This window comes from Hordeum vulgare, chromosome 5H, assembly GCF_904849725.1.
Source record: "Hordeum vulgare subsp. vulgare chromosome 5H, MorexV3_pseudomolecules_assembly, whole genome shotgun sequence".
In the NCBI taxonomy this organism is placed as follows: domain Eukaryota; kingdom Viridiplantae; phylum Streptophyta; class Magnoliopsida; order Poales; family Poaceae; genus Hordeum; species Hordeum vulgare.
Genome location: NC_058522.1, coordinates 545403878 through 545429103, shown reverse-complemented (window position 1 = coordinate 545429103; position 25226 = coordinate 545403878). Strand labels below are relative to the sequence as shown.

Genomic DNA, 25226 nt, shown 5'->3' with positions numbered 1-25226 from the left:
ATCACATCATTAGTAGAGTCATGTGATGGACTAGACCCAAAACTAATAGACGTAGCATGTTGATCGTGTCATTTTGTTGCTACTGTTTTCTACGTGTCAAGTATTTGTTCCTATGACCATGAGATCATATAACTCACTGACACCAGAGGAATGCTTTGTGTGTATCAAACGTCGCAACGTAACTGGGTGACTATAAAGATGCTCTACAGGTATCTCCGAAGGTGTTCGTTGAGTTAGTATGGATCGAGACTGGGATTTGTCACTCCGTGTGACGGAGAGGTATCTCGGGGCCCACTCGGTAATACAACATCACAAACAGGCCTTGCAAGCAATGTGACTTAGTGTAAGTTGCGGGATATTGTATTACGGAACGAGTAAAGAGACTTCCCGGTAAACGAGTTTGAAATAGGTATGCGGATACTGACGATCGAATCTCGGGCAAGTAACATACCGAAGGACAAAGGGAATGACATACGGGATTATATGAATCCCTGGCACTGAGGTTCAAACGATAAGATCTTCGTAGAATATGTGCGATCCAATATGGGCATCCAGGTCCCACTATTGGATATTGACCGAGGAGTCACTCGGGTCATGTCTACATAGTTCTCGAACCCGCAGGGTCTGCACACTTAAGGTTCGACGTTGTTTTATGCGTATTTGAGTTATATGGTTGGTTACCGAATGTTGTTCGGAGTCCCGGATGAGATCATGGACGTCACGAGGGTTTCCGGAGTGGTCCGGAAACGAAGATTGATATATAGGATGACCTCATTTGATTACCGGAAGGTTTTCGGAGTTACCGGGAATGTACCGGGAATGACGAATGGGTTCCGGGTGTTCATCGGGGGGGGGGGGGCAACCCACCCCGGGGAAGCCCATAGGCCTTGGGGGTGGCGCACCAGCCCTTGGTGGGCTGGTGGGACAGCCCAAGAAGGCCCTATGCGCCAAGGATAGAAAATCAAAGAGAAAAGAAAAGAAAAAAGAGGTGGGAAAGGAGAGAAGGACTCCACTTTCCAATCCTAGTTGGACTAGGATTGGAGGAGGACTCCTCCTCCCTTGGTGGCGCAGCCCTTGGGGCTCCTTGAGCCTCAAGGAAAGCCTCCCCTCCCTCCTCCTATATATATGGAGCAATTAGGGCTGATTTGAGACAACTTTTAAGGCAGCCCGACCACATACCTCCACGGTTTTACCTCTAGATCGCGTTTCTGCGGAGCTCGGGCGGAGCCCTGCTGAGATTAGATCACCACCAACCTCCGGAGCGCGTCACGCTGCCGGAGAACTCATCTACCTCTCCGTCTCTCTTGCTGGATCAAGAATGCTGAGATCATCGTCGAGCTGTACGTGTGCTGAACGCGGAGGTGCCGTCCATTCGGCACTAGATCGTGGGACGGATCGCGGGACGGTTCGTGGGACGGTTCGCGGGGCGGATCGAGGGACGTGAGGACGTTCCACTACATCAACCGCGTTCACTAACGCTTCTGCTGTGCGATCTACAAGGGTATGTAGATTGGAAATCCCCCCTCGTAGATGGACATCACCATGATAGGTCTTCGTGCGCGTAGGAAATTTTTTGTTTCCCTTGTGACGTTCCCCAACAAGATCAACTACCAAGCCACGCACCACTGTGCTTTAAAATATATAAGTGAAGCACATAGAGCAAAACTATCTAGCTCAAAATATATAAGTGAAGCACATGTGAGCTGAATTGTCTACCAAAAGATATAAGTGAAACTCAACAAAGTCACGGTGTGTGCATGTCTCTATTTCTAGGTGTGCAGCAAGGATGATTGTGACACAACAAAAATAAAAGACTCCTACGATACAAGACGCTCCAAGCAAAAACACATAACATGTGGTGAATAAAAATATAGCCCCAAGTAACGTTACCGATGGATTGAAGACGAGAGAGGGGATGCCTTCCCGGGGCATCCCCAAGCTTAGGCTTTTACGGCATCCTTGAATCTCTTGGGGTGCCTTGGGCATCCCCAAGCTTGAGATCTTGCCACTCTTTATCTCTTTGTCCATAAGAACTTCACCCAAAACTTGAAAACTTCACAACACGAAACTTAAACAGAAACTCGTGATAACATTAGTATGAGAAAGCAAACCACCACTTCCTTAGGTACTGAAGCAAACTTAAATTCTACTTGTGCTGATGTTGGGTTACTGTATTTTCAATCTTCCATGGCTAATACCCCCCGATACTATCCATAGTTTCATCAAAATAAGCAACCAACACAACAAAAACAGATATTGTTAACAGCGGACCAGTCTGTAGCAATCTATATATTTCGTATACCTCTCGTATTTCAAAAATTCTGAACAATTACGACAGTGTGAAGAATTTGCGTAGCAATCAACAGCAAAAAGAATCAACTCAAAAGCTCTTACAAAAAAATGAAAATTCTTTTCGTGAGCAGAAAGTTTTTGTCTTTTCGAGCATGACCAAACGATCATCCCCAAGACTAATCATAACGGTCTTGCTTGGCACAAACGCAAAAAGAAACACAAAAAACACAATCATAACAGAATTATGAAAGTGTGGAAAACACAAAACAGAAATAAAAAGGATAGATTCGTTGGGTTGCCTCCCAACAAGCGCTATTGTTTAACGCCCTTAGCTAGGCATCAATGATGCTCACACAAAAGACAAGAATCGAAGCACAACGAGAGCATCATAAAGCATGTGAAAATCACATCTAAGTCTAACATACTTCCTATGCATAGGCATTTTATAGGAAATCAGATTGTCAAGACAACCAATAGTCACCATATGCAAGGAAGAAGAAAGAGACAATAGCAATCTCAACATAACGAGAGGTGATTTAGTGATATGAAAGTTTCTACCACCATATTTTCCTCTCTCATAATAATTACATGTGGGATCATATTTGAATTCAACAATGTAACTATCACATAGGATATTATTTTCATCATCGACATGCATGCAAAGTTGACGCTCTTCAAAAATAGTGGGATTATCATCAACTAAAGTCATGACTTCTCCAAACCCACTTTCAATGTCATTGCAAATATCATATTCATCATGAGGCTTGAACAAATTTTCAAGATCATAAGAAAAATCGTCACCCCAATTATGATCTTTGCAACAAGTAGTGGACAAAGCAAAACTAGCATCCCCAAGCTTAGGGTTTTGCATATTTTTAGCATGATTGTCACCAATAGAATTTATAGTGAAACCATTGCAATCATGCTTTTCATCCAAGGAGACCTCGTGAATCGCTTCATAAATTTCTTCATCATGATTTTCAGATTCACGCATCTCAAGCAAAACTCCATAAAGATAGTCAAGTGCCCTCAACTCACTAGCAATTCGTTCCACATAAGTGGGTCTCTTAAAGAGATTAGCAAGTGGATGAGGATCCATATCACTAGATTTTCAGCAAGCGAAGATGCAAGCATATTGAAGGCACATAGCACACAATCAACCGAAAGGAAAACGAGAGAAAAGGGCGAACGAAAAAAGGCAAACGAAAAAGGCAAAGGAGAAAGGCAAATGAAAACGGCAAATGTGAAGTGGGGGAGAGGAAAACGAGAGGCAACTGGCAAAAAAGTAAATGCAAGAGATGAGTTTGTGAGACCTACTTGGATAGATCTCTCCTCCCCGGCAACGGCGCTAGAAATGCTTCTGCTACTATAACAAAAGACCTTCCAACGGTGCCAGAAATAGGTGTGTCGATGGCACCAGGAATCCTTCTGCTACGGCTACGCCTTAAGGGACTTCCTAGGCAAATATGCAAAGGATTTCCCCCGTGGCCTTGGAGCCTTGCGTTGGTGTTCCCTCAAAGCGGAAAGGGTAATGTAGCACAGCGATGGTAAGTATTCCCTCAGTTTGAGAACCAAGGTATCGATCCAGTGAAGGAGTATCACAAGAGCCTGCACAAACACAAAGAACCTGCTCCCAACGCTATCAAGGGGTTGTCAATCCCTTATAGATTGTTCGCCAAGTGAGAACTGAAAGCAACAAAGTAACAAAGCAAAGTAAAAGCGAAGGTGTAAACGATAGATGTGAATAGACTCGGGGGTCATAGTGTTTACTAGTGGCTTCTATCATGAAAGCAGGTAGACGGTGGGTGAACAAATTACTGTCGAGCAATTGATAAAACCGCGCAAAGTCGTGACGATATCTATGACAATGATTATATCTATAGGCATCACGTCCAAAACAAGTAGACCGATACTGTCTGCATCTACTACTATTACTCCACACGTCGACCGCTATCCAGCATGCATCTAGTGTATTAAGTCCAAAAGAACAGAGTAACGCCTTAAGCAAGATGACATGATGTAGATGGACAATCTCATATCAACGACAGAGCCCATCTTGTTACCCTTGATGGCAACTACTCAATGTGTGCCTTGCTGCCCCTGCTGTCACTGGGAAAGGTCACCACATGGTAAGAACCCAAAACCAAGCACTTCTCCCATTGCAAGAATCATAGATCTAGTTGGCCAAACAAAACCCAAGACTCGGAGAGACTTACAAGGATATCAAATCATGCATATAAAAAATCAGCAAAGACTCAAATATATATCATAGATAATCTGATCACAAATCCACAATTCATCGGATCTCGACAAACACACCGCCAAAGAAGATTACATCGGATAGATCTCCATGAAGATCATGGAGAACTTTGCATTGAAGATCCAAGAGAGAGAAGAAGCCATCTAGCTACTAAGTACGGACCCGTAGGTCTGTAGTGAACTACTCACGAGTCATTGGAGGGGCGATGATGATGAAGAAGAAGCCCTCCAACTCCAAAGTTCCCTCCGGCAGGGCGCTGGGAAGGGTCTCCAGATGAGATCACGCGGAAACGGAAGCTTGCGGCGGCGGAAAAGTATTTTTGTGGATCCCTTGATTTTTTGCTGTATTTTAGGGAATATATAGGCGCAAGACCTAGGTCAGGGGGCGCTCAGGGAGGCCACAAGCCGTGCCACCGCCGCCTGCCCCCTGGTGGCGGAGTGGGGGCTTGTGGGCTCCCTGGAGCCCTCCTGGCTTGGCCCACAGGCCCCCTGATCTTCTTCCGTTCGGAAAAAATCATTTCGGGGATTTTATTCCGTTTGGACTCCGTTCCAAAATCAGATCTGAAAAGATCCAAAAACAGAGAAAAACACGAACTGACACTTGGCACTGAATTAATAAGTTAGTCCCAAAAAAGATATAAAAGGTACATAAAACATCCAAAGATGACAAGATAACAGCATGAAACCATCAAAAATTATAGATACGTTTGACACGTATCACGGACAAAACTGCTTTTTTCGTACTACATGTCACCCCCAAACTGATGGACAAATTGAAGTAGTCAACAAATCATTGTCTACTATGCTTAGGGCTGTTTTGAAGAAAAAAACTAAAAATGCGGGAAGAATGCTTGTGTGATATTAAATTTGCTTATAATCGTCCGCTCCATTCTACTACTAAGATGTGCCCTTTTAAAGTTGTGTACAATTTCTTACCTCGCGCACCTATTGATTTGTTACCTCTTCCATCTTCGGAGATGGTTAATTTTGATGCTAAAGAACATGCTGAGTTGATATTAAAGATGCATGAGTTAACCAAGGAAAACACCGAGCGTATGAATGCTAAATATAAACTTGCTCGAGATAAGGTTAGCAAACATGTTGTCTTTGCACGTGGAGATCTTGTTTGGTTGCATTTGCGTAAGGATAAATTTCGTGATTTGCACAAGTCAAAGCTAATGCCATGTGTTGATGGTCCTTTCAAGGTGTTAGAGAAAATAAATGATAATGCATATAGACTGGAGTTGCCTGTAGATTTTTTGGTTAGTCCCACTTTTAACATTGCAGATTTGAAGCCATATTTGGATGAGGAAGATGAGCTTCCGTCAACGACAACTTCGGTTCAAAAAGGGGAGGAGGATGAGGGCATCAATACCATTTTTACACCCACAACATCAGCTACTATACATATTGGACCAGTTACTAGAGCTCGCGCATGCCAATTGAATTACTAGGTACTTTCGTTTCTTGGAAATCCTTCTAATGTTCATGAACATATGATGCTGCCTAAGTTAGATACTTTTGTTGTACTTATGAATGAAGGATCTAGCATGGACAAGAAGGATATCTGTTGGAGTGGAATCAAGCATGGAGAAGAAGGTGCACGCGCGGGAAAGAACAATGGAGCTTCCACTAGTGATTTTCACACTTTGAAGCCACCATAAGGAGAGCACGAAGGCTTGGACGAAATATTCAAGACGCCACTTTATAAATTTCACCCATAGGCTATTATAGGTGCCACACCACCTTATATTTGGGCCAAACCCATGTAATTTCGAAATACCATATTAGAGGCTATTTTTAGAGTCCGCATGTGTGGGGGAACTAAGTTAGGGTCGGTTTCGGACCCCTCCTGCAAGGGGTCACGAAATTCCTCCTCTATTCCCCCATATATATAACCCTTAGGGCGCCGTTTAGACTTGGGTTTTGTTTAGATTACAAGTTCACCATAGCTGCAACTTTGTGTTCTTCATTTGTATTCCACGACCAGACAAAGGCATCACAGAATCCACTTTCATCAATAAAGCTTTCCTCTTATATTCGCAATATCCATATTGCAATCTTAGTTTCTTGCTTGTTCTTCGTTTGCGTGCAGGAAACAGGCCCTTGTGGTCAGGTTGATCATGCTTCGACGTGGTCAATAACCTCTCGGAGTTGGCTTAGCGATTGCTAAGGCGTGACGTCCTCACACGTTCGTAGTCGGATCGTCAAAGTCTACTCCACCACAAATGATAAGCACCATCTCATCGAAATACAGGGACAACTTCGCCTCTATCACTATCCCAAAGGCTTTACTTGTCACTTTATTGAAATAAAAGCTATGAAACATGATTACCATAGTAGCTTAATTATGTGAACACACAAAATCAGAAAGTAAAAGTGTTGGGTTGTCTCCCAAGAAGCGCTTTTCTTTAATGCCTTTTAGCTAGGAATGATGATTTCAATGATGCTCGTATGAAAAGTAGTAATTGAGGCATGCAAAAGAGCATCATGAATCACATGACAAGAAGATTTAAGTCTAACCCACTTCCTACGCATAGGGTTTTGCAAGCAAACAATTTATTGTAGCAATAATCAACTTGCATAGGAAGGCAAAACAAACATGACTTAAAAACTTTGAACATATAGGGAGGAAACTTGATATTATTGCAATTCCTACAAGCATATGTTCCTCCCTCATAATAATTTTTAGTAGCATCATGAAGGAAATCAACAATATAACTATCACATAAAACATTATTTTCATGATGGATACGCATAGAATTTTTATTAATACCCACACAAGCAAAATTCTTATAATTCACAATAGTGGGAGCAAACTCAACGAAATAACTATCATGAGATACTTGATTGATATAATCCATGTGAAAATTAAAATCATGATGACAAGTTTCACGGTTATCCTTATTCTTTATAGCATAAATGTCATCACAATAATCATCGTAGATAGAAGGCAATATTATACCTATATTTTTAATAAAATATTGATAAACGTCCTATTTGGGCTCATTTCCGGGCTTTCAGACCGGGCTTCGCGCAAAAAAGTTGAGCCCGAGACCAGCCCGATTGTCGGGCTTTTGGTCCGGGTCAGTCGCGTCGGGCTGCCCACGCCCGGGACTAGCTGCTGGTACAAAACCTCAGCCCCGATGGTGAACTACTCCCTCCTCGTCATGGCCTCCGTCGGGATGATGAAGATGGTCACCGAAGATGATTTCCCCTCTCTCCAGCAGGGTACTGGAAAGGCTCCAGATGGGTTTTTCGTCGACAGAGAGAGTTGCGGCGGCGGAGCGGAAGTTCTCTCTTTATTTTTGGAGTTTTTAGTATATATAGGATTTTTCACCGTTAGAATCACGTCAAACGGTGCCACATGGGCCCCACAAGCTACCAGGGTGTGAACTAGGGGTGGGTCGCGTCCTGTTAGCTTGTGGCACACTGATGGCTCCCCTTCGATGGTTCTTCACTTAAATATTGCTTATTTCCTCAAGAACTTGATAGTTCCAAGACATGCTTAGAGTGCTCTGCTCGGAGCATCGGTGTGAGCAGTGTAGCATGGACACCGCCACCATGGGCATGATAAAAGTCAACGGTGATGGGGTTGTATCCAAATCAACCAATGTTGGGGCAGTAGGGGTGGTGTGCAGAGATGAACACGGAACTTTTGTTGGTGCTTCGACAGTCGTCTTCCAGGGGGTGACTGACCCAACGATGCTCGAAGCATATGTATGTCGAGAAGCTATTGTGCTTGGAGGAGATCTTATGTTGAGCAAGATTAAAATTGCTTCTGTGTGTGAGAGAGTCATAAATGATCTCAAATCACAGACACAACTCGGATATTACTGCATAATTTTCAGTCCATAAGCTCGTCATTTTTGGCTTGTGAATTTAGCCATGAACAACACACATGCAATATAGAGGCTCATCGGCTAGCTAGATTAGCAACTACTCTTACCTTTGGGCATCATGTTTGGTTGTTCGAGCCTCCTGAAGGCATTTGTATCCCAATGAACATTAATACTTGAAATAAAATGCATTTTTTTCTAAAAAAAAGCATGAGGAAAAGTCATTCAGGCTGCTACCGCATTGACGCACACGGGATATTAATTTACCTTTTTGCTCTTGGGCAGGGCGGGCCATAACACGCTTTTGCTACACGTAGCTCCACCGATGTGTATGACCATAAACATATACTAATACAAATACCCGTACGCTTGCACCGGGCGAAAACATGAATATTTCATTTTTTTTAATAAAAATCTACATTTTGATAAGAACTGAAACACTTTTTAAACATGTCACGTTTTTATGAAAATTGAAACATTTCTTCGTAAAAGAACATTTTTTGAACAGATGTTTCTTAAAAAAATACTTTTGGGAATTTTATTTTATTTTAGAAATTACAAACAGACATTTTTGAAACAAAAATAGTATGAACATACATATGTAAAACTATGAATATTTTTAAACTTTTTTTGTAGATAGTTGGTTGCTTTCTTTGTAAGAGTTTTTATTTGAAGGTCGGTTATCAAAATCCTCTACGATGACTAATTGAGCATTTTCATCCATTTTGTGCAATTACAACAAAAAGCTAAACCTTCAGCCTTTAGTTTGTTCGAACAATATTTCTGACTTTATATTGCACAAGAAGGAATAGATTGGGAATCATGCCCAAAGTGTTGTAGCATATATCTAGCTTGTTTTCTTTCAAACTTTACTCCGGTGACAAATTTGACATAGTTTTACCTTATTTCACATAATCTATAGTACATATAGAACTTAGTTTTAACTTAGTTTCAGTTGACAAAATTATTGTATCAACTTTTAGATTTGAATCAAACAGGGAGCGAACATAGTTTATTTGTTCATGGACACATTGATTTACTCATTGATTCAAACAGAGAGCAATCAGACTTGAAGAAATACAGCAGGAATCACTTGACAAAATTATTGTACCCACTTTAAACTTGAATCAAACATGGAGCAATCAGACTTGAAGCACTACAGTAGAAATCAGTTGGCAAAATTATTGTATCAACTTTCAGAGTTGAACCACTAAAGACTTCAATCAAAAATCAGACTTGAATTACAACAGAACATAACACATGTGATTGTCTCTTTAGCACAAGTGCAGCAGAACATTTACATAGGAATTAATATTCAAAATCCCTCACATGTGACGGTGGCTTCTAATTAAAGTAAATAAAGGATTCCGCATGAAAGCCTCTTAAGTTGAGACGCCATGATGTGATTTTAACCAAGCTAAGCACTTGAGAACAATAACAGCTGGTAAGCCACGCCATGGTGATTCCAGTAGAGAAAACCAAAATTAAATCCCTACGTTGGGATGATGTTTATTAATGATGTCTGTTTTAGGCTAAGTGGAATTCAACAATTGTGTGCCTATGATAAAAAATGAATGCCAATTGAAAATCTGATTCATCATTCATCAAGGCTTTCACATCCCAAATAAATGGCATCTAGAGAGCACGCTGGACTCAGAATGTGATACTGTGGATACCTTTTATCCAAGATATTTGTTTAGGGCTCCAGGCAGATGGCGGGTGTATTAGAGAAGCACAATTCTACAATGCACACACAATAATTGTATGGTATTGGTACGACCTACCAGCTCTACTGCCATCATAATTTGCATAGAAAAAGGTACTTGCGATGAAGTAGGCAAAGGCGATGGTTGATGGTCTTCTGACAAAGTCGGCGAAAGCGACGGCGTATGGTCTTGTAGTGAAGTTGACGGAGACGAGCCGGATGTTCTTTCGGGGGAGGCGATGGCGAAGTCGACATTGGACTATTCGTCTTCAAATTTTGAGATGTGGTCCGGTCGAGGCTTTCTTTTATGACATCGAAGGATATTCGTAATGTGGGTCTCGCACCCATGGCCATCGTGTTGGAGCCGTTCTTGGTTTTCCTGCATGGACACGCCATTGAATCCGATTGAAATCGGACACGGCCGTCGGCGCCAGGAGGTCAGCGTGAAGAAGGATTGGTGTGCCGTCGGGGTGGATTGAGGGCGAGTGCGGAGGGGGAGGAGATCGGAATCTAGAAGGACGCTGGAGAGGACAGAACGGCGGCATGGAGGCATTCACGAGAAGTAGTCTGTGTGTGTTCACGAGAAGGATATTCTTTTTAAGAACCGGAGAAGGAGATGTGCGTCTGCTCGTGCTCGTTTAGGAGAAGAGAAGTGTTTTCCATACTGTGTGCACTGAGAAGCCCAACAAAGATGGCTCAAATCCAATACTTTAGACCCATGAGGACATCTATGTGGCCAAGTAATGCGGATGGAAGTAGCTGTAAAGAAAACGAGGCGACGTTTTATAGACCAAATCCTTTGAATTAAAACTCGTATAGAAGCTAGCTCACTTGGTTAACCCCATTAGATAGACCCGGCGGTTGGTGGAATCGAACCTCAGTTCTCACAACTCCTTTTTAACTTATAGACCTTTTTTCCGACTTAAACAAGAACTGCAGGTTTATTGGCTAAAATCTCAGGGGGTTTTATGTAAAACATAATGACTGACTAAGAATACTTATTTCTTTTATTAGTAGGTATAGCAAAAGGGCCTGTGCGTTGCAACGGGAGAAAAAAACACCATCTTCAATGGCACCCGATGGACTAAACAGAATCTAAAAAGATGGAAGCTTTTTGTGAAGCCCTTGGGCAAGGAAGCAGGCCTAGGTTAAGCTGATTAGAGATCAAGAGACAAGAAGAAATTAATAGGTCACAGCTCAGATGAGCAATTGCTCCCACATCTCACATAGTATAGCTACGCTGTAGCCGTGCCTTGGGTCTTCTCGCTGCAAATCTCCTTTTGCGTTTCATACGGTGACAAATACATGATAGAATCATATGGATTGCAAAGTAGCCCAGTACAGCAACGATGAGCATGGCCACATAAATAGACATCTTCCACCCCCTGTTGGAACCGGCTGCATAGGCCATAAGGAGAGCAACCAAATCCAGTCGGATCATCCAGTTCATCACCCTCAGCGACTGTTTCTCCCAGTCTCCTTTCTCCTTGCTTGGCAGCCATTGCCGTATCAATATGATGATGACAACTATAGAAGCCATGAATGAAATGGAGTTGCTGTAGAAGAAGGCTAGGTACCGAGGCCTCGTGTTGTCGTGCATCACTGGGTTACCTGCCTCGTACCCGTTGCCACTGCTCTGTCATGCTCCACCTGGCGGTTTCAGGCCAGCCTGGTAGGCTACACTCGCCACCAGAATGCCTAGCAGCATCAGGTACTTGCGCCTCGCGTGCTTCTTCCTTTCTTCTCGATCCCCATCCCACTTGTTTTCTATAACCTTCTTCCCTTGTTCTTCGTCCAGTTTTATGGTGCCATTTTTGTCCGCCCCCTCGGTAAACAAATTAACAGCAGTACGACTGCTACGAAGAGGACCACGACCACCAACGCGAAGATGTAGATGGATGTCTTGAGGTGTTGTGTGCTTCCGGCGGCGTAGGCCCCCATCAAGCAAAACAAGCCCACCGCCGTACAAACAGATAACGCATTGCTCATTTGGAAAACTAATGCCCTACGAAGCACAAGAATGGCAGATTCGGGTGCAACCTGCCCGGATCTCGTCGAAGACGGGGCCGGCAGTTCCATCCACGGAGAGCTCCGGGCTGAGGTCGACCATGGCAGCCACCTGCGAGAAAGAAGGAAGAGAGGTGAGGGAGAGAGGAGGAAGAAGCCAAGAGGCGCATGGACCAAAGTTAGGATTAGATCCGGATCCCCGCGATCCCCTCCCCGTCCACATAGCCCACTAATGTTTGTTGTGTATCCCTTGCAACGGCGTCAGAGATAGTTGTGTCGACGACATTAGGAATCCTTCAGCTACGGCTACGCCTTAAGGGACTTCCTAGGCAAGTATGCAAAGGATTCCCCCGTGGCCTTGGAGCTTTCCGTTGGTGTTCCCTCGAAGCGGAAAGGGTGATGTAGCACAGCGACGGTAAGTATTTCCCTCAGTTTGAGAACCAAGGTATCAATCCGGCGAAAGAGTATCTCACGATCCTGCACAAACACAAAAGCTTGCACCCAACGCTATGAAGGGGTTGTCAATCCCTTATAGATTGTTTGCCAAGTGAGAACTGAAAGCAACAAAGTAACAAAGCAAAGTAAAAGCGGAGGTGTAAACGATGGAGGTGAATAGACCCGGGGGGCGTAGTGTTTACTAGTGGCTTCTCTCATGAAAGAAAGTAGACGGTGGGTGAACAAATTACTGTCGAGCAATTGATAGAACCGCGCAAAGTCGTGACGATATCTATGCAATGATTATATCTATAGGCATCACGTCCGAAACAAGTAGACCGATAAGAATTTCCAACATGGAAAGAATTACAAGGATAAATGGATAAGATGACACGGACAACTAAATTAAATTCACCGGAAAAGATGACAAGAATGAACAAATATGACACGAATCTCCTGAGAATCTTCACAATGAATCACCGGGTAAGAGAGAAAAGAACAGACAGCGGAAGCACAATGAAAAGAAAACTCATGGATAAAAATTGAATGACTGAAGAAAAGGGTGGGAGGGTGGGGAAAAACAAAGACAACTTGGGCTAGATGAGACAACTCCGGAAATAATTGAGAGAATGATCTGCAAAAATTAGAGAGGATTGAATTCACTTGAGGAGAAGCACACCGGTTAAAAAGGAATTAACATGACGACTCCGGTTAACAAGAATTGACAAGACACCTGATTAAGCAAAAGAATTGGCATTCACATAAAAATATGAGAACACCTCTTGGAAAAGATCTGAAATCACCACTTGACATCGAAGCAAGTTGAATTACCATATTTAAACAAACAAAGGGTGAGGCTTATGAAACAAGCCAGAACAAACTCATGAGAAAGATTTCGTCCGATATTTTCGTGGACAGGATCGCACGGGCTCGATTTTTACAGTAGCCATCAAGTGCAAGGCAGTGCACCCGACAAACGAAGCGTCCCCGAGTCTTAGCAAGCTACAAGGACTCTTTAAGACACAACGTGTACCGCTGTAAGTCGACCGTGAACAAACGAATCCACTAGATGTCGAACCCCAACCTAACATCATGTACTTGTTGGAAGATTGTCCTATAAGTAACTACTTGAATTCCCACCTAAGAATTCCCGAAATATCTAGTCATGCAATCTGGTACACGGATACAAGGAGTGATAATCACACAACTCCTATACTAACCCGTCACCTGTATCACATCCGTCAACACACGACCAGAATCTTGGACCTTCATCTACAACAGACCCTCGTGATCACAACGATACAAAGTATGGCAGTACTCCCGAACAATCTGCACCAGTACTGGGGACATCGGGGTTATCTCGCCACTACTAGTATTGAAGCAATTACGAACATCCTTCGTACTGAGATACTAAGAAATCTGAATGATAACGATGTGCTCAAGAATCCCCTGGAGCTCAACTCCCCGGAAGAAAATCAAGTCAGACAGGAGGCACCAAGACAGAACTCCGTCACATCGGCATCATATAGATTCCAATAATATCCGCGTGATTCTAATTTTTTTTTGAGTGAGAAGAGGAGTAGAATTAAATTATTACGTCAAGATTCCTCACCAGAGCATAGAAGAGGAGAAAAAAGAATCCTACTCTCCGATATATAACTAGACTCAAAGCAGTTTTTCACTAGACTCGACTCGGCCAAGTTCGATCAATCAAGGGGCTCTTAGGTCGGTACTGCTCTGATACCAACTTGTCACGCCCAAGATGCGACCCTATCCTCAATTTGGCACGAGGTCCTCGTCACGGATAAAAGCGCGTCTCGTCGTGTCGCAAGAATGGATATCGTTACAAGTACATGTACTGAAAAGAAGAGATATATAGAATTGGCTTACACTCGCCACAAGCTACATCAGAGTCACATCAGTACATTACATATTCATCAAGAGTAAGAGCAGGGTCCGACTACGGACGAAGACAAACGACAAAAGAAGAACGACGTCCATCCTTGCTATCCCAGGCTGCCGCCCTGGAACCCATCCTAGATCGATGAAGAAGAAGAAGAAGAAGAAGCAACTCCAAATGAACAATCAACGCGCTCGCGTCAAGTGCCCTCTACCTGTACCTGCAACTGGTGTTGTAGTAATCTGTGAGCCACAGGGGACTCATCAATCTCATTTCCAAAGGTATCAAGACTAGCAAAGCTTAATGGGTGAGACATGGTTAAGTGGTGAGGTTGCAGCAGCGGCTAAGCATATATTTGGTGGCTAAACTTACGAGTACCAGAAATAAGAGGGGGGTGAACTACGCATACCGGTCGTGAACTACTGATGATCAAATGAATGATCCTGAACACCTACCTACGTCAGACATAACCCCACCGTGTCCTCGATCGGAGAAAGAACTCATGAAAGAGACAGTCACGGTTACGCACACAGTTGACATATTTTAATTAAGTTAACTTCAAGTTATCTAGAACCAGTGTTAAACAAAGTTTCCATGTTGCCACATAACCGCGGGCACGGCTTTCCGAAAGATTTAACCCTGCAGGGGTGCTCCAACTAGTCCATCACAAATTACCACAAGCCGCATAGAAATCCTCAATCACGAAGCTCGCGATCTCGTCGGATTCCCTAGTGGAAAACCTCAACTCTGAGATTACCCAAAGCATCACCGGAATCCCGATGCACAAGATATCTCGTCAAAGGTAAAACTAATCCAGCAAGGCCGCCCGGCGTGTCGACGATCCCGATAGGAGCCGCGTATCTCGTTCTCAGGACACGACGGATGGAACTAGCTACGAGTGCCAAACCTCGAGTTTCCCCGTGGTGGCCCCGCAGGCATACCGTTTGGGACCAACACCATCAGCACTGGCCCCCCCTGTTTATGTAAAATTACTCCTCGGGTTCATGACGCCCTATGCATTTCAATATTAACAAGTTATTATGTTGGGAAAATGTAGAACCAATGTTGGGCCTTGCCGGACCAACTTTAATCTAAAACGAATTATCAAGGGGGTCCCCATAACAACCCCGATCGTGTTAGGAGCGCTCATTTATGGAACATAACATCGGTAGCCGGAAACTATGGGGGCAAAGGTGGAACAAAACACCAGGCTAGAAAGGCCGAGCCTTCCACCTTTTACCAAGTATATAGGTGCGTTAAATTAAAATAGCATTTAATATGGTGTTATAACAAGGAACCCATTCTTTCACATGGAAGCATCTGCACCTGCAACTAGCAACGCTAACACAGGGTTAAGCAAGCAGTAACATAGCCAATCAGTGGTTTGCTAGGTCGAACAGATTGAAGTTTTCATGGCATTGTTGAGAGGCTGATATTTAACATGTGGTAGGCAACGAGACATAATGATAGAAGTGGTAAAACTAGCATGGCAGTGATAGTAATGGTATCTAGGGAAATGGTCATCTTGCCTGAGATCCCGCTTGGAAGAAGAATGTCTCCGTGAAGCAGATGAACCGATGTAGTCGAACGGGTCCTCACAATCCGGCACGCTGCGGAACTCTATCGAGACGAAGCAAACCGGAAACACAAATCAACACACGGAATTCACCACACGATGCACAACACATATGATGCATGAGCAGTTGAATACATGCAAGTCACGGCATGACAATTCACACAATTAAACACTACACATTAAGTGAAGTTCAATATGCAACAAGTTGCATACTGACGAAACCCCGCGTTAATTATTTAGTTCTATCCCGATTAAATACACGGCAATATTAAATGTGGTTAAACATGGCAAGAGGTGAAGTGATGATCCTACGTGTCATCCTAGTCGGTTTAACTCGCGGAACATAGAACGGAGCTACGGCACAAGAGGCATGCAACACAATATGTTATGCCATGAACGCGTCATGCATGCGAGTTTCAACACGGGCAAGAAGGGAAAGAAACAGGTGTCACCACGGCGAGCGAGAGGGAGCCAAGGAGGCAAGACGGAAACGATGCCACGGCAACGTACCTATCCCGATACTCGTCGAGATATCGTGCTAACGTATAGAGAGCGGGTGCAGGAACGCTAAATAAAGATGGGGTGATCCCGTACCTCGGGTTCCAATGTGTCGAGCACAACATAGAGGGACAACGTGCACGGTTAACATATGATGCATACATACATATATTCATACATCACTTGTACACGGAACACGACAACGTCTCAACGTTATACCTTCGAAGCGTGCTATTCGAAGCGGTTCGGGACGTAGCGGACCAACGGTCGTCGTGGAAGTCGTGGTCATCGTGGAAGTAGTCGTACACGCGCCGGTAGTTGAAGTAGTGGTACACGGTCTCGTTGACGGTAGTCGTGCGCTCGGCGTCGTGGTTCTCGGGTCTTCGGCGACGTCGAGGAAGACGAACTCGTTTCCGGGGGTCGTCGAGGGCGTCGTGGTACCCGCTGCGAACTTGTCATCGACCCACGACATGCGGGGATGGTGCTCGTGGCGACGCAAGCGGCAACACAGCAAAAATGCAGCGGCGCCAGCAAACAACGGCAACCAGCAAAGCAGTAGCTACACGGCACAGCTGCACATGTAAGCAGTGGCAGCAACGACAACACCAACAGCTAGATACCTACAGGCAGCAGCAACAAGTCGGCAGCGCAGCAGGCAGCAACATGCATGAGGCAGCTACTAGCAACATCTAGTAGCAGCAACAACTAGGCAGCAGCAAGAGCACATCAGCGACATCACCAGTGACTAGCAACTAAGCAGCATCAAGCAGCAACGACAACAAGTAACAACAGCAAGCAGCCGGCACAGCAGCAAACAATCGGCAGCGGCTAGCGGACCACAGCAACAGCAGGCAGGAGCATCAGCAAGCAACGGCGCAACAACAACAAAAGGCCAGCAGCTAGCAAGCAGCGGCATGCACGGCAACAACAGCAGCGGGCAGCGACAGCAACAGCTCGGCAGGAGGAGTCCCTGGAGGCGACGGCCACGGCCGGCGAACGGCGCACCCGAGCGGAACGGCGGCGACGGAGGAGCGGCGAGGATCGGGCGAGCCACGGCGGGGAGGCCTGGAGGCGAGGTTCGGACGTAGCCGGGGCGAGCTGCTCGCAATCTGCTCGAGCAGGGAGGTGAGGCCGGCGTGGTGGAGGCGGGGCGGCGCCGGCGGGGAGAGGGAGGCGCCACGGCAGGGCAGGTCGACGACGGCAGGGCGACGAGCTGCTGGCAGCGGCAGGCCAAGGCGGGGGCGGCGCGCTCGGGAGACGGCGGGGCACGGGCGGCGCAGGGACTCGGCATGCGAGGACGCGCGGGGACGGGGAGGCGCGGTCGATGACGGGGAGCAGGGGCTGCATGCGCGGCGCGACGAGGGAGGAGGACATGGAAACAGGGGAATCCCCTGGTGACGGCGCTGAAGGGAGAAGGGGAGAGCGAGATCGAGGAGAGACCGAGGGGGGTCGAGCAGCGCTAGGGCTACGGGAGGCTTGGGCCTGGGCCCCGCCGGTTGGGCATTGGGCCTCGGAACTCCCTCTCTCCCTTTGCTGTTTTTTTATTCTTTTAAAAACAGAAAACCCAAACAAAAGAAAAGGAAAAAAAGGAAGGTTTTAACGACATAAGCAAAAAAATGCCTTTTGACTTCTTGAAAATAAAATATACCCCAACTATAAGGATAGCTTGGGCATTTTTTAAAACGAATAAAAATAAACCTTTTGAAGAATAAAACTACCCCTTTTTTTAACAAAAGAATAAGATACCCCTTTTATAAATAAAATGGGTCTCTGGTTTTTAAAAATAAAGAAAAGGAAAAATAACGAAAACCAGAGGGGTTGTCCCCACATTTAATAAAATGATTTTGAAAGAAGACGATTTTAAAAAGGGGTTTAAACGGGACTTTTACACAACCCCAAAACAAAAATCAACGAGAAGAGAGGAGGGGAGTGGTTCGCGGTGCAACAGGGTTTAGCGGTGGCTCTCGCGCACCCTCTCTCAACGCTCCAATAAAACAACGCCACTCACAAGGCACTAACACCCAACTACACGGCAACAAGCAACACCGACAAAACGCAGTTGACATGATGCCATGCAAGAGGTGATGATGCAAACTACATGACGATGCAATGAATAAATCTAATCACACGACGAAAACGGAAGTAAAGGGGAATCTTCTGGAGCGTCGGCCTCGGGCTGTCACACCAGGGAGGCAACAAGCCTGCCCACCGCCGCCTCCCCCTGGTGGCGGAGTGGGGCTTGTGGGCTCCCTGGAGCTCACCTGGCTTGGCCCAAAAGCCCCCTGGTCTTCTTCCGTTCGGGAAAAAATCATTTCGGGGTTTTTTCTTCCGTTTGGACTCTGTTCCAAAATCAGATCTGAAAAGAGTCAAAAACACGGAAAAAACAGGAACTGGCACTTGGCACTGAATTAATAAGTTAGTCCCCAAAAGATATAAAAGGTACATAAAACAACCAAAGAAGACAAGATAACAGCGTGAAACCATCAAAAATTATAGATACGTTTGAGACGTATCACCCACCTCTGCGTCCACCTGTGCGGGCACGGTGAGCGGGGACAAGGACTCCGGCGGGGGAGGTGCAGGAGCGAGGAAGGACGCCACGACCCAGATGACGAAACATTTTTTCCACTTACTATAGGACTGCGGGTTGATTTCGAATGAATAGAATGACTTAATTGTCACTACTGCACATAAAAATGAATTACCACTTGCACAGCAACCCCGCCTCGCTTTTTCTCTGAATTGAATGGGAAGACTTGAAGAATGGAGGATTTCGATCTTGTTTCACTATATTTCATACCAAGCTGTTGAATATACAGATCATGGTTACCAAGCAGGAGACACATAGAATATAGGCTGACGCTACTACGAGAATCCATACCTGCAACCCCCAAGAGAGTATAGCCTTTTCAGTTGGTGATCCAGTAACCTCTGGAGCTTGACCACCTTGTGACATCAAACAAAAGTCAGTAGGCATACACAACTGAACCATAACATGAGAAAGGAAGAAGAACATGTTCAGATTCCTGGATGAAAAGGTGCATGCACATAAATTATAAGCATAGGCTGACCTCAGGCTCAAATATACTTCCGGATGTCTTACCTACCGGACCAGCTATATTGCAGCTCTTCCCCTCTTCCTTCCCCCCTCCCACCGCCGACAGTCCGACACCACTCCTCCCTCCCCCGGTCGGCGTTGCGCGGTTGCCACTTCGCTTTCATCCCCACTATCAGTTTTTATCTCCTCACCAGATCCCCGCCACCAGCTACCGCATTCCCCAAAGATCCATATCACACCGAACCACCAAAGCAATCTAGATCGAGCACCCGAGCTCCCGTGAAGAAGCAAGATCCAGATCGAGCTGAGCTGAGCTGAGCCTCTCTGACCGCCGGAGCTGAGCTGAGTTGAGCTGGTCTGACCGCCGGAGGAGAAGTAGAGGAAGAAGAAGAAGGGCAAGAAGATGAAGCGGAAGACGCGGAACAAGATCGTGATGACGGTGCTGCTGCTGGGGGCGGCGGCGGTGCTGGTAGGCGGCACGCTGGCGTTGATCCTGACGGCGGGGACGTGGAAGGTGAAGCTCAAGGAGTCGCAGGAGAAGGTGTGCAACAAGGGGTGGGAGTGCTCCGGGACCAAGTACTGCTGCAACCAGACCATCACCGACTTCTTCAAGGTGTACCAGTTCGAGAACCTCTTCGCCAAGCGCAACTTCCCTGTCGCCAAGGCCGTCGGCTTCTGGGACTACCAGGCCTTCATCACCGCCGCCTCCCTCTTCGAGAACCAGGGCTTCTGCACCATCGTCGGCATCGACATGCAGATGATGGAGCTCTGCGCCTTCCTCGGACACGTCGGCGCAAAGACCTCATGTATGTAGTATGCTATTTTCATCTTCTTCTACCTGCTGTTTTTCGTCTTTTACTCCGATGGCGGTGGATCGATTCCGACGGATTGCTGGCTTTGCTCTGCTTCCTGTTGCTTCCTCTGCTTTGATTAGATCCAAGAGGCCGACTGACTGATTGAGTCTTCTTGCAGGCGGATTCGGCGTGGCCACCGGCGGTCCGACGCCTCACCTGCGCGAGGACGCGGCCAGATCTTGCCGCCTTCCTAAGAAAAGATACATGACGACGAGGCAGGGAGAGACAGGGGCAAAGAAGGATTGGTCGCAAGTGGGATCTCGTCCCCGGCCTCGCCGTGCTCCGGCCCGGCCATCCCCGTCGCCGCGCCGCCCCTGCCCGCTAGCCTCCCGCGCCGTCCAGTGTCGGCCCAGCCTCCCGCGCCGCCCAGTGTCGGCCTGGCCGTCCGCATCGCGAGCTGAAGATGCGGTCGTTGAAAACGTTTTTTCAAATGCACTTACACACGGACCGCGGGTTGATTTCGAAGAAACAGTTTTTTTGTTGTTGCAAAAACGACAGCTATGGACGACAGAAGCGCTCCGCGCTTTATTATTAGGGGAGATAGGTGATCCACACTTTGGAGTGGTGTAATTTGACACTCTTACCTAAGGTATATGCAACTAGCGTCAAGTATATGCAAGGTGTCTAACACAACGACCTAATAAGTGGGAGTGGATTTCATAGCTATGGTTACTTGTAACTTAGGCCCTGTTTCTCCCTCATATTTGTTATGTCACTTCAAAATCTGTAGTGATTTATCAAACTAAAGCTAGTTATAGGATATCCCAAAGGATTGCAACTGGACATTTTGTTCGACGAGACATTCATTGGTATGCTGTGACGGCTCGAAGGATCAATTCATGGATAGCACACTTTGTTGAGAACTCACAAATATTTCCAACATTATTTTAAGATGAATCAACACCAAGGGTAAAAATAAAAAAACAATTAAAAACATAATTCCCCATCAGAAAAGGCAAAATGAGGTAGACATATAATAAAAGAGCAAATGTGTTTAAAAAATAAAAAAAATAAAAGAACATTTTTTTTTGAGGGGTGGGGGGGCGGGGATTTTTATTTTTTTTTAGGGGGAAGAGCATTTTTTGATAAGTCAAACTGTGCTGCGAGGCAGAGCTCCTCCGACGGCCCGTTTGAGGCCACCAAATCCCAACAAGCTCCAGACAAAGGCCCTTTCAAAAAAGAGCCCAAGGAAGCCGTCCACTCACAGAGCCCGCAGGGATCGGCATCCCTCGCAGCCGTCCGATGGAGCGCTAGGGTTCCACCTCCGATATATAAATCGTCCCCGCGACCCCCGCCTCCAAAACCTTAGACGCGCAAACGCCAATCTCCCTCCTACCCCGAGCGCCCCAGCCGCCGCCGCCGCCGCCGCCGTCGCCGTCGTCCCCGCCGACTGCCGCCATGGTAAGCGTCTCCCCACTCCCGTCCCCGTCCTCCTCTCGCGGATCCGCATCGTGTGCTGACTTCCGTCTTGCCCTTGGCCGCAGTCGCTGATCGCGGGTGAGGAGTTCCAGCACATCCTGCGTGTGCTCAACACCAACGTCGATGGTAAGCAGAAGATCATGTTCGCGCTTACCTCCATCAAGGGTGTGGGCCGCCGCTTCTCCAACATCGCCTGCAAGAAGGCCGACATCGACATGAACAAGAGGTGAGGAACTCCCCCTTTTTTTTCCCCAGATCTCCTCTTGGTTGCTGGGCTGTAGGCTGATTCGTGCGCTGTGTCATGCGGCGGTGCAGGGCCGGAGAGCTCTCCTCGGAGGAGATGGACCGGCTGATGACGGTCGTGGCCAACCCGCGCCAGTTCAAGGTGCCGGACTGGTTCCTTAACAGGAAGAAGGACTACAAGGACGGCAGGTTCACCCAGGTGGTCTCCAACGCCGTCGACATGAAGCTCAGGGACGACCTTGAGAGGCTCAAGAAGATCAGGTATAAACTCGACTCTCCCTCTTTTCTTGTTACCCCATACTATTGGTTGATAGATGACTATGTGTTAGATCTAACTACTTATGATGCTGGTACTTCACATATCAGTAGTAGCTGTTCGTATCCGCTCTGGTAGCATACAGTTTAAATTTATATTATTAGCTAGGGTTGTTGATTGCAATGGTTTTCTGCTGTCAAGTTAATCTCCTAAACAGTAGGATGTCTGAAATGCCTGGTTTGCAATTACTAGCCTCATGTGCTTCATGCTATAAGCTGGCCTGTGCTAGTCTCTGCTTCGACATTTGGTCTAACTTCTTGCGTGGGTAGTGCGCTATTCCTTCTTTCTACAAACACGCAACATGGTAGCTTTGTTTGGATGGTTATTAACTGGAACTTCTGGCAGCTACATGACTTGGCTGTAACTGTTTAATTTAGTCCATCTGTTATATCTAGCCTGTCTATTACTTGTAGATTCAGATTTTCTAGTCTGCTCCACAATTGTTATGTCTTGAAAATATGATACTATGTTTGCCCCATATTCATGTATATCCTTCTGGTGTGCCTTGTATGTGTCCCGGTTGTCAATAATTCTGATTTTTCATGTCTACGATCCTTCTGGTGTACCTTTGTATGTGATCCAGTTCCGTGTAACATTGCTTTTTTGTTTTGAATAGCCGTGCGGTGATGCCTAATGGCTGATTCCTTCAAAATACTCTATTCCAGTAGCATTACCTAGTGGGTTAGTGTGAGCGATTTCTTATGCCTCGAACACCTGCTTTTGTTCCAGGAACCACCGTGGTCTTCGTCACTACTGGGGCGTGCGTGTCCGTGGTCAGCACACCAAGACTACCGGCAGGAGAGGAAAGACTGTTGGTGTCTCCAAGAAGCGATAAGCTTCTCAATGATCCCGCATAGCTTTGCTACCATTACTGTGTTGGTCCATTTCCAGAATCTGAAGGAGTGTTCCTGTTTAGACGATTACCTTGGATGATGTTTTGCCCTAGATAATGTTTTTCGGTTCTGGAACCTTTAATATATTGTATCTTGAATTCCTCGTTTTGAACTCCTAAAGAGTTTGTTTGCCATGGGCTTTCGAGTCATTTCAATGTTTGGCAAGAGCATGTCTATCAGTGATACTCCTGAAGGCCTTTCTAGTCATTTCAATGTTTGCCATGGGCTTTTTGTGCGTTTCAGGTTTGTTGACTAATTGAAGGTTTGGGCATTATCAGTTGTTTGCATTGTCGTTCGTTGGCTAATTGAGTCCTGAAAAACTTCCTAGTTTTGACAACAGAGCATAGGTTTGGCTTATCAGTGATACTCCCTATTTTTTATATACTTGCAGCTGGGGAGAACTAGACCACAAGTATATAGGTACACAGGGGGAGGACATTGTTTGGCTTATCAGTTGTAGTACTACCCCTGTTCCCTTTGTTGTTTTGCCCCTGCACCGGAGGAGGAGAGTGAATCAGCTGACATGCGAACCACAATTCTGCTGCCATGCTGTGACCGCCACACGATGGTCGGCTCTCTTATTATGTTAGATAGTGTTGTGTGCATATGGGTCAGGCTATGTTCGGTTTTAAGGAAGACATTGCTATGGGGGACACACAATGGTGCTGCGAGCTTTCCAGCGATCACAACGACCCTATAGCCGGCATGTTCTTCCCTGATGGACCGATATGTCTGTGCTCCTCCTTTAATTTCTAGGGTTTTTAGTCTGGTTCTTGGAGATCTTGAATCTTGGATAGTGTGAAGATTGGATTCTTAATCTGTGTTGTTTTACCTAAACAAGGCCCAACCCTGCTCCAAGTTCCCCCGGAACAGCCAGCCCGGCACCGTTGTAATATACCAAAATAATTGTTGAACCTTAGAGTGAAATTGTCGTAGGGTACTTGTTTTGGTATTTGAGTGATTAAATTATCGTAACTTGAATAGAGAATATTTTTGGTACAAATTCCTCTTTGATATCATAGATAAAAATGCTAGTGATGAATAAATGATATTTAGGTGCTGACATATTTTACATACACATTATCATTGCATGTAGACTGAACTTGATGCTTGAGAATATCTAAAGAATCGTGAATTGTTTAGTTTTTGAGAATATTAAAAGAATCGTGAATTAATTAGTTTTCAGTGTCAAGGTAAAGCACCTACATGAGCTTTAGCCTGCATGTTTCGTACATCATGTTGTATCTAGAAGTCATGTACATTCACTTCTTTGGATGTCTTGTACAGTCTTGCTATTACCAAATTAAAATTATTCATTGTTGCACTGTAGTAACAGTTTCATACAGTACTACTTTGGATGTCTAAATCATCATCATAGTAAGAATGCGGTTGTTATTCCCTGAGAGTTTCATTGCTTGTTGCACTTGTCATTTTTTTGTCAACTATGTATAGTCACACTCTTTGAAACTTTATGCAGGAGAATTGTATGATGGTTAGTTATCAACTTCATTCATATTCTCATGTCATTGTTCTATGCCTATTTACTCTTGCTTCCATTTTTTTATATTGATGTTGTTCGTCATGCAAATGCCAAGTAGTTTATTGACATGATCTGTATGTGTTGCTTTCCTCTAGCTGGAGAAACAATGGAATAATCCTGAAGTAAAAAATTGAAGCTTATTTGGAGAGAGGTAGAGAGAGTAGTTGTAATTGTAGACTCAGTTTGGCTGCTGCTGCTCCTTAAGTCAAAAGAATTCAGTTTATAATATTCAACATAACCTGTATTGTTCTTGTTGGTTGCAAGTAGATGTATTAGATAACAAATCAAAAAGAAAAATGAATTTTCATCGTTTATTTCCGTGCAAGATCATCTAGTCCGGAGACTGATATTAATAATAAATTTGATCTTTTGTTTCTATGAAAGATATCATC

The 25226-nt window shown here is 45.3% G+C and overlaps 3 protein-coding genes and 1 long non-coding RNA gene across 4 annotated transcripts in view; 2 read left to right on the top strand and 2 right to left on the bottom strand.

Moving 5' to 3' along the window:
• The window catches only part of LOC123397221, a 66858-nt gene extending 54653 nt beyond the window's left edge, over positions 1-12205 (bottom strand). Inside the window, exon 1 of the mRNA XM_045091855.1 lies at positions 12136-12205. Within this exon, the coding sequence (XP_044947790.1) occupies positions 12136-12205 (70 nt within the window). The remainder of the gene's footprint in view (positions 1-12135) is intronic.
• A 7014-nt stretch (positions 12206-19219) lies between these two features.
• On the bottom strand, positions 19220-19455 carry LOC123396088. Its single transcript, XR_006609895.1, has 2 exons — positions 19393-19455; positions 19220-19298 (listed from the first exon to the last, which is right to left on the bottom strand). It is a non-coding gene; the product is annotated as an uncharacterized LOC123396088 (long non-coding RNA).
• Positions 19456-19972: 517 nt separating this feature from the next.
• Positions 19973-20383, top strand: LOC123397219 (chitinase-like protein 1). The gene has a single exon (XM_045091854.1). It carries the CDS (start codon positions 19973-19975, stop codon positions 20381-20383), a length of 411 nt encoding a protein of 136 aa, XP_044947789.1.
• A 1334-nt stretch (positions 20384-21717) lies between these two features.
• LOC123452656 (40S ribosomal protein S18) lies at positions 21718-23428 on the top strand. Its single transcript, XM_045129357.1, has 4 exons — positions 21718-21824; positions 21908-22068; positions 22158-22346; positions 23131-23428. The coding sequence occupies exons 1-4, from the start codon at positions 21822-21824 to the stop codon at positions 23234-23236; spliced, it is 459 nt and encodes a 152-aa protein (XP_044985292.1). The 5' UTR covers positions 21718-21821; the 3' UTR covers positions 23237-23428.
• The last annotated feature ends 1798 nt before the right edge of the window (positions 23429-25226 follow it).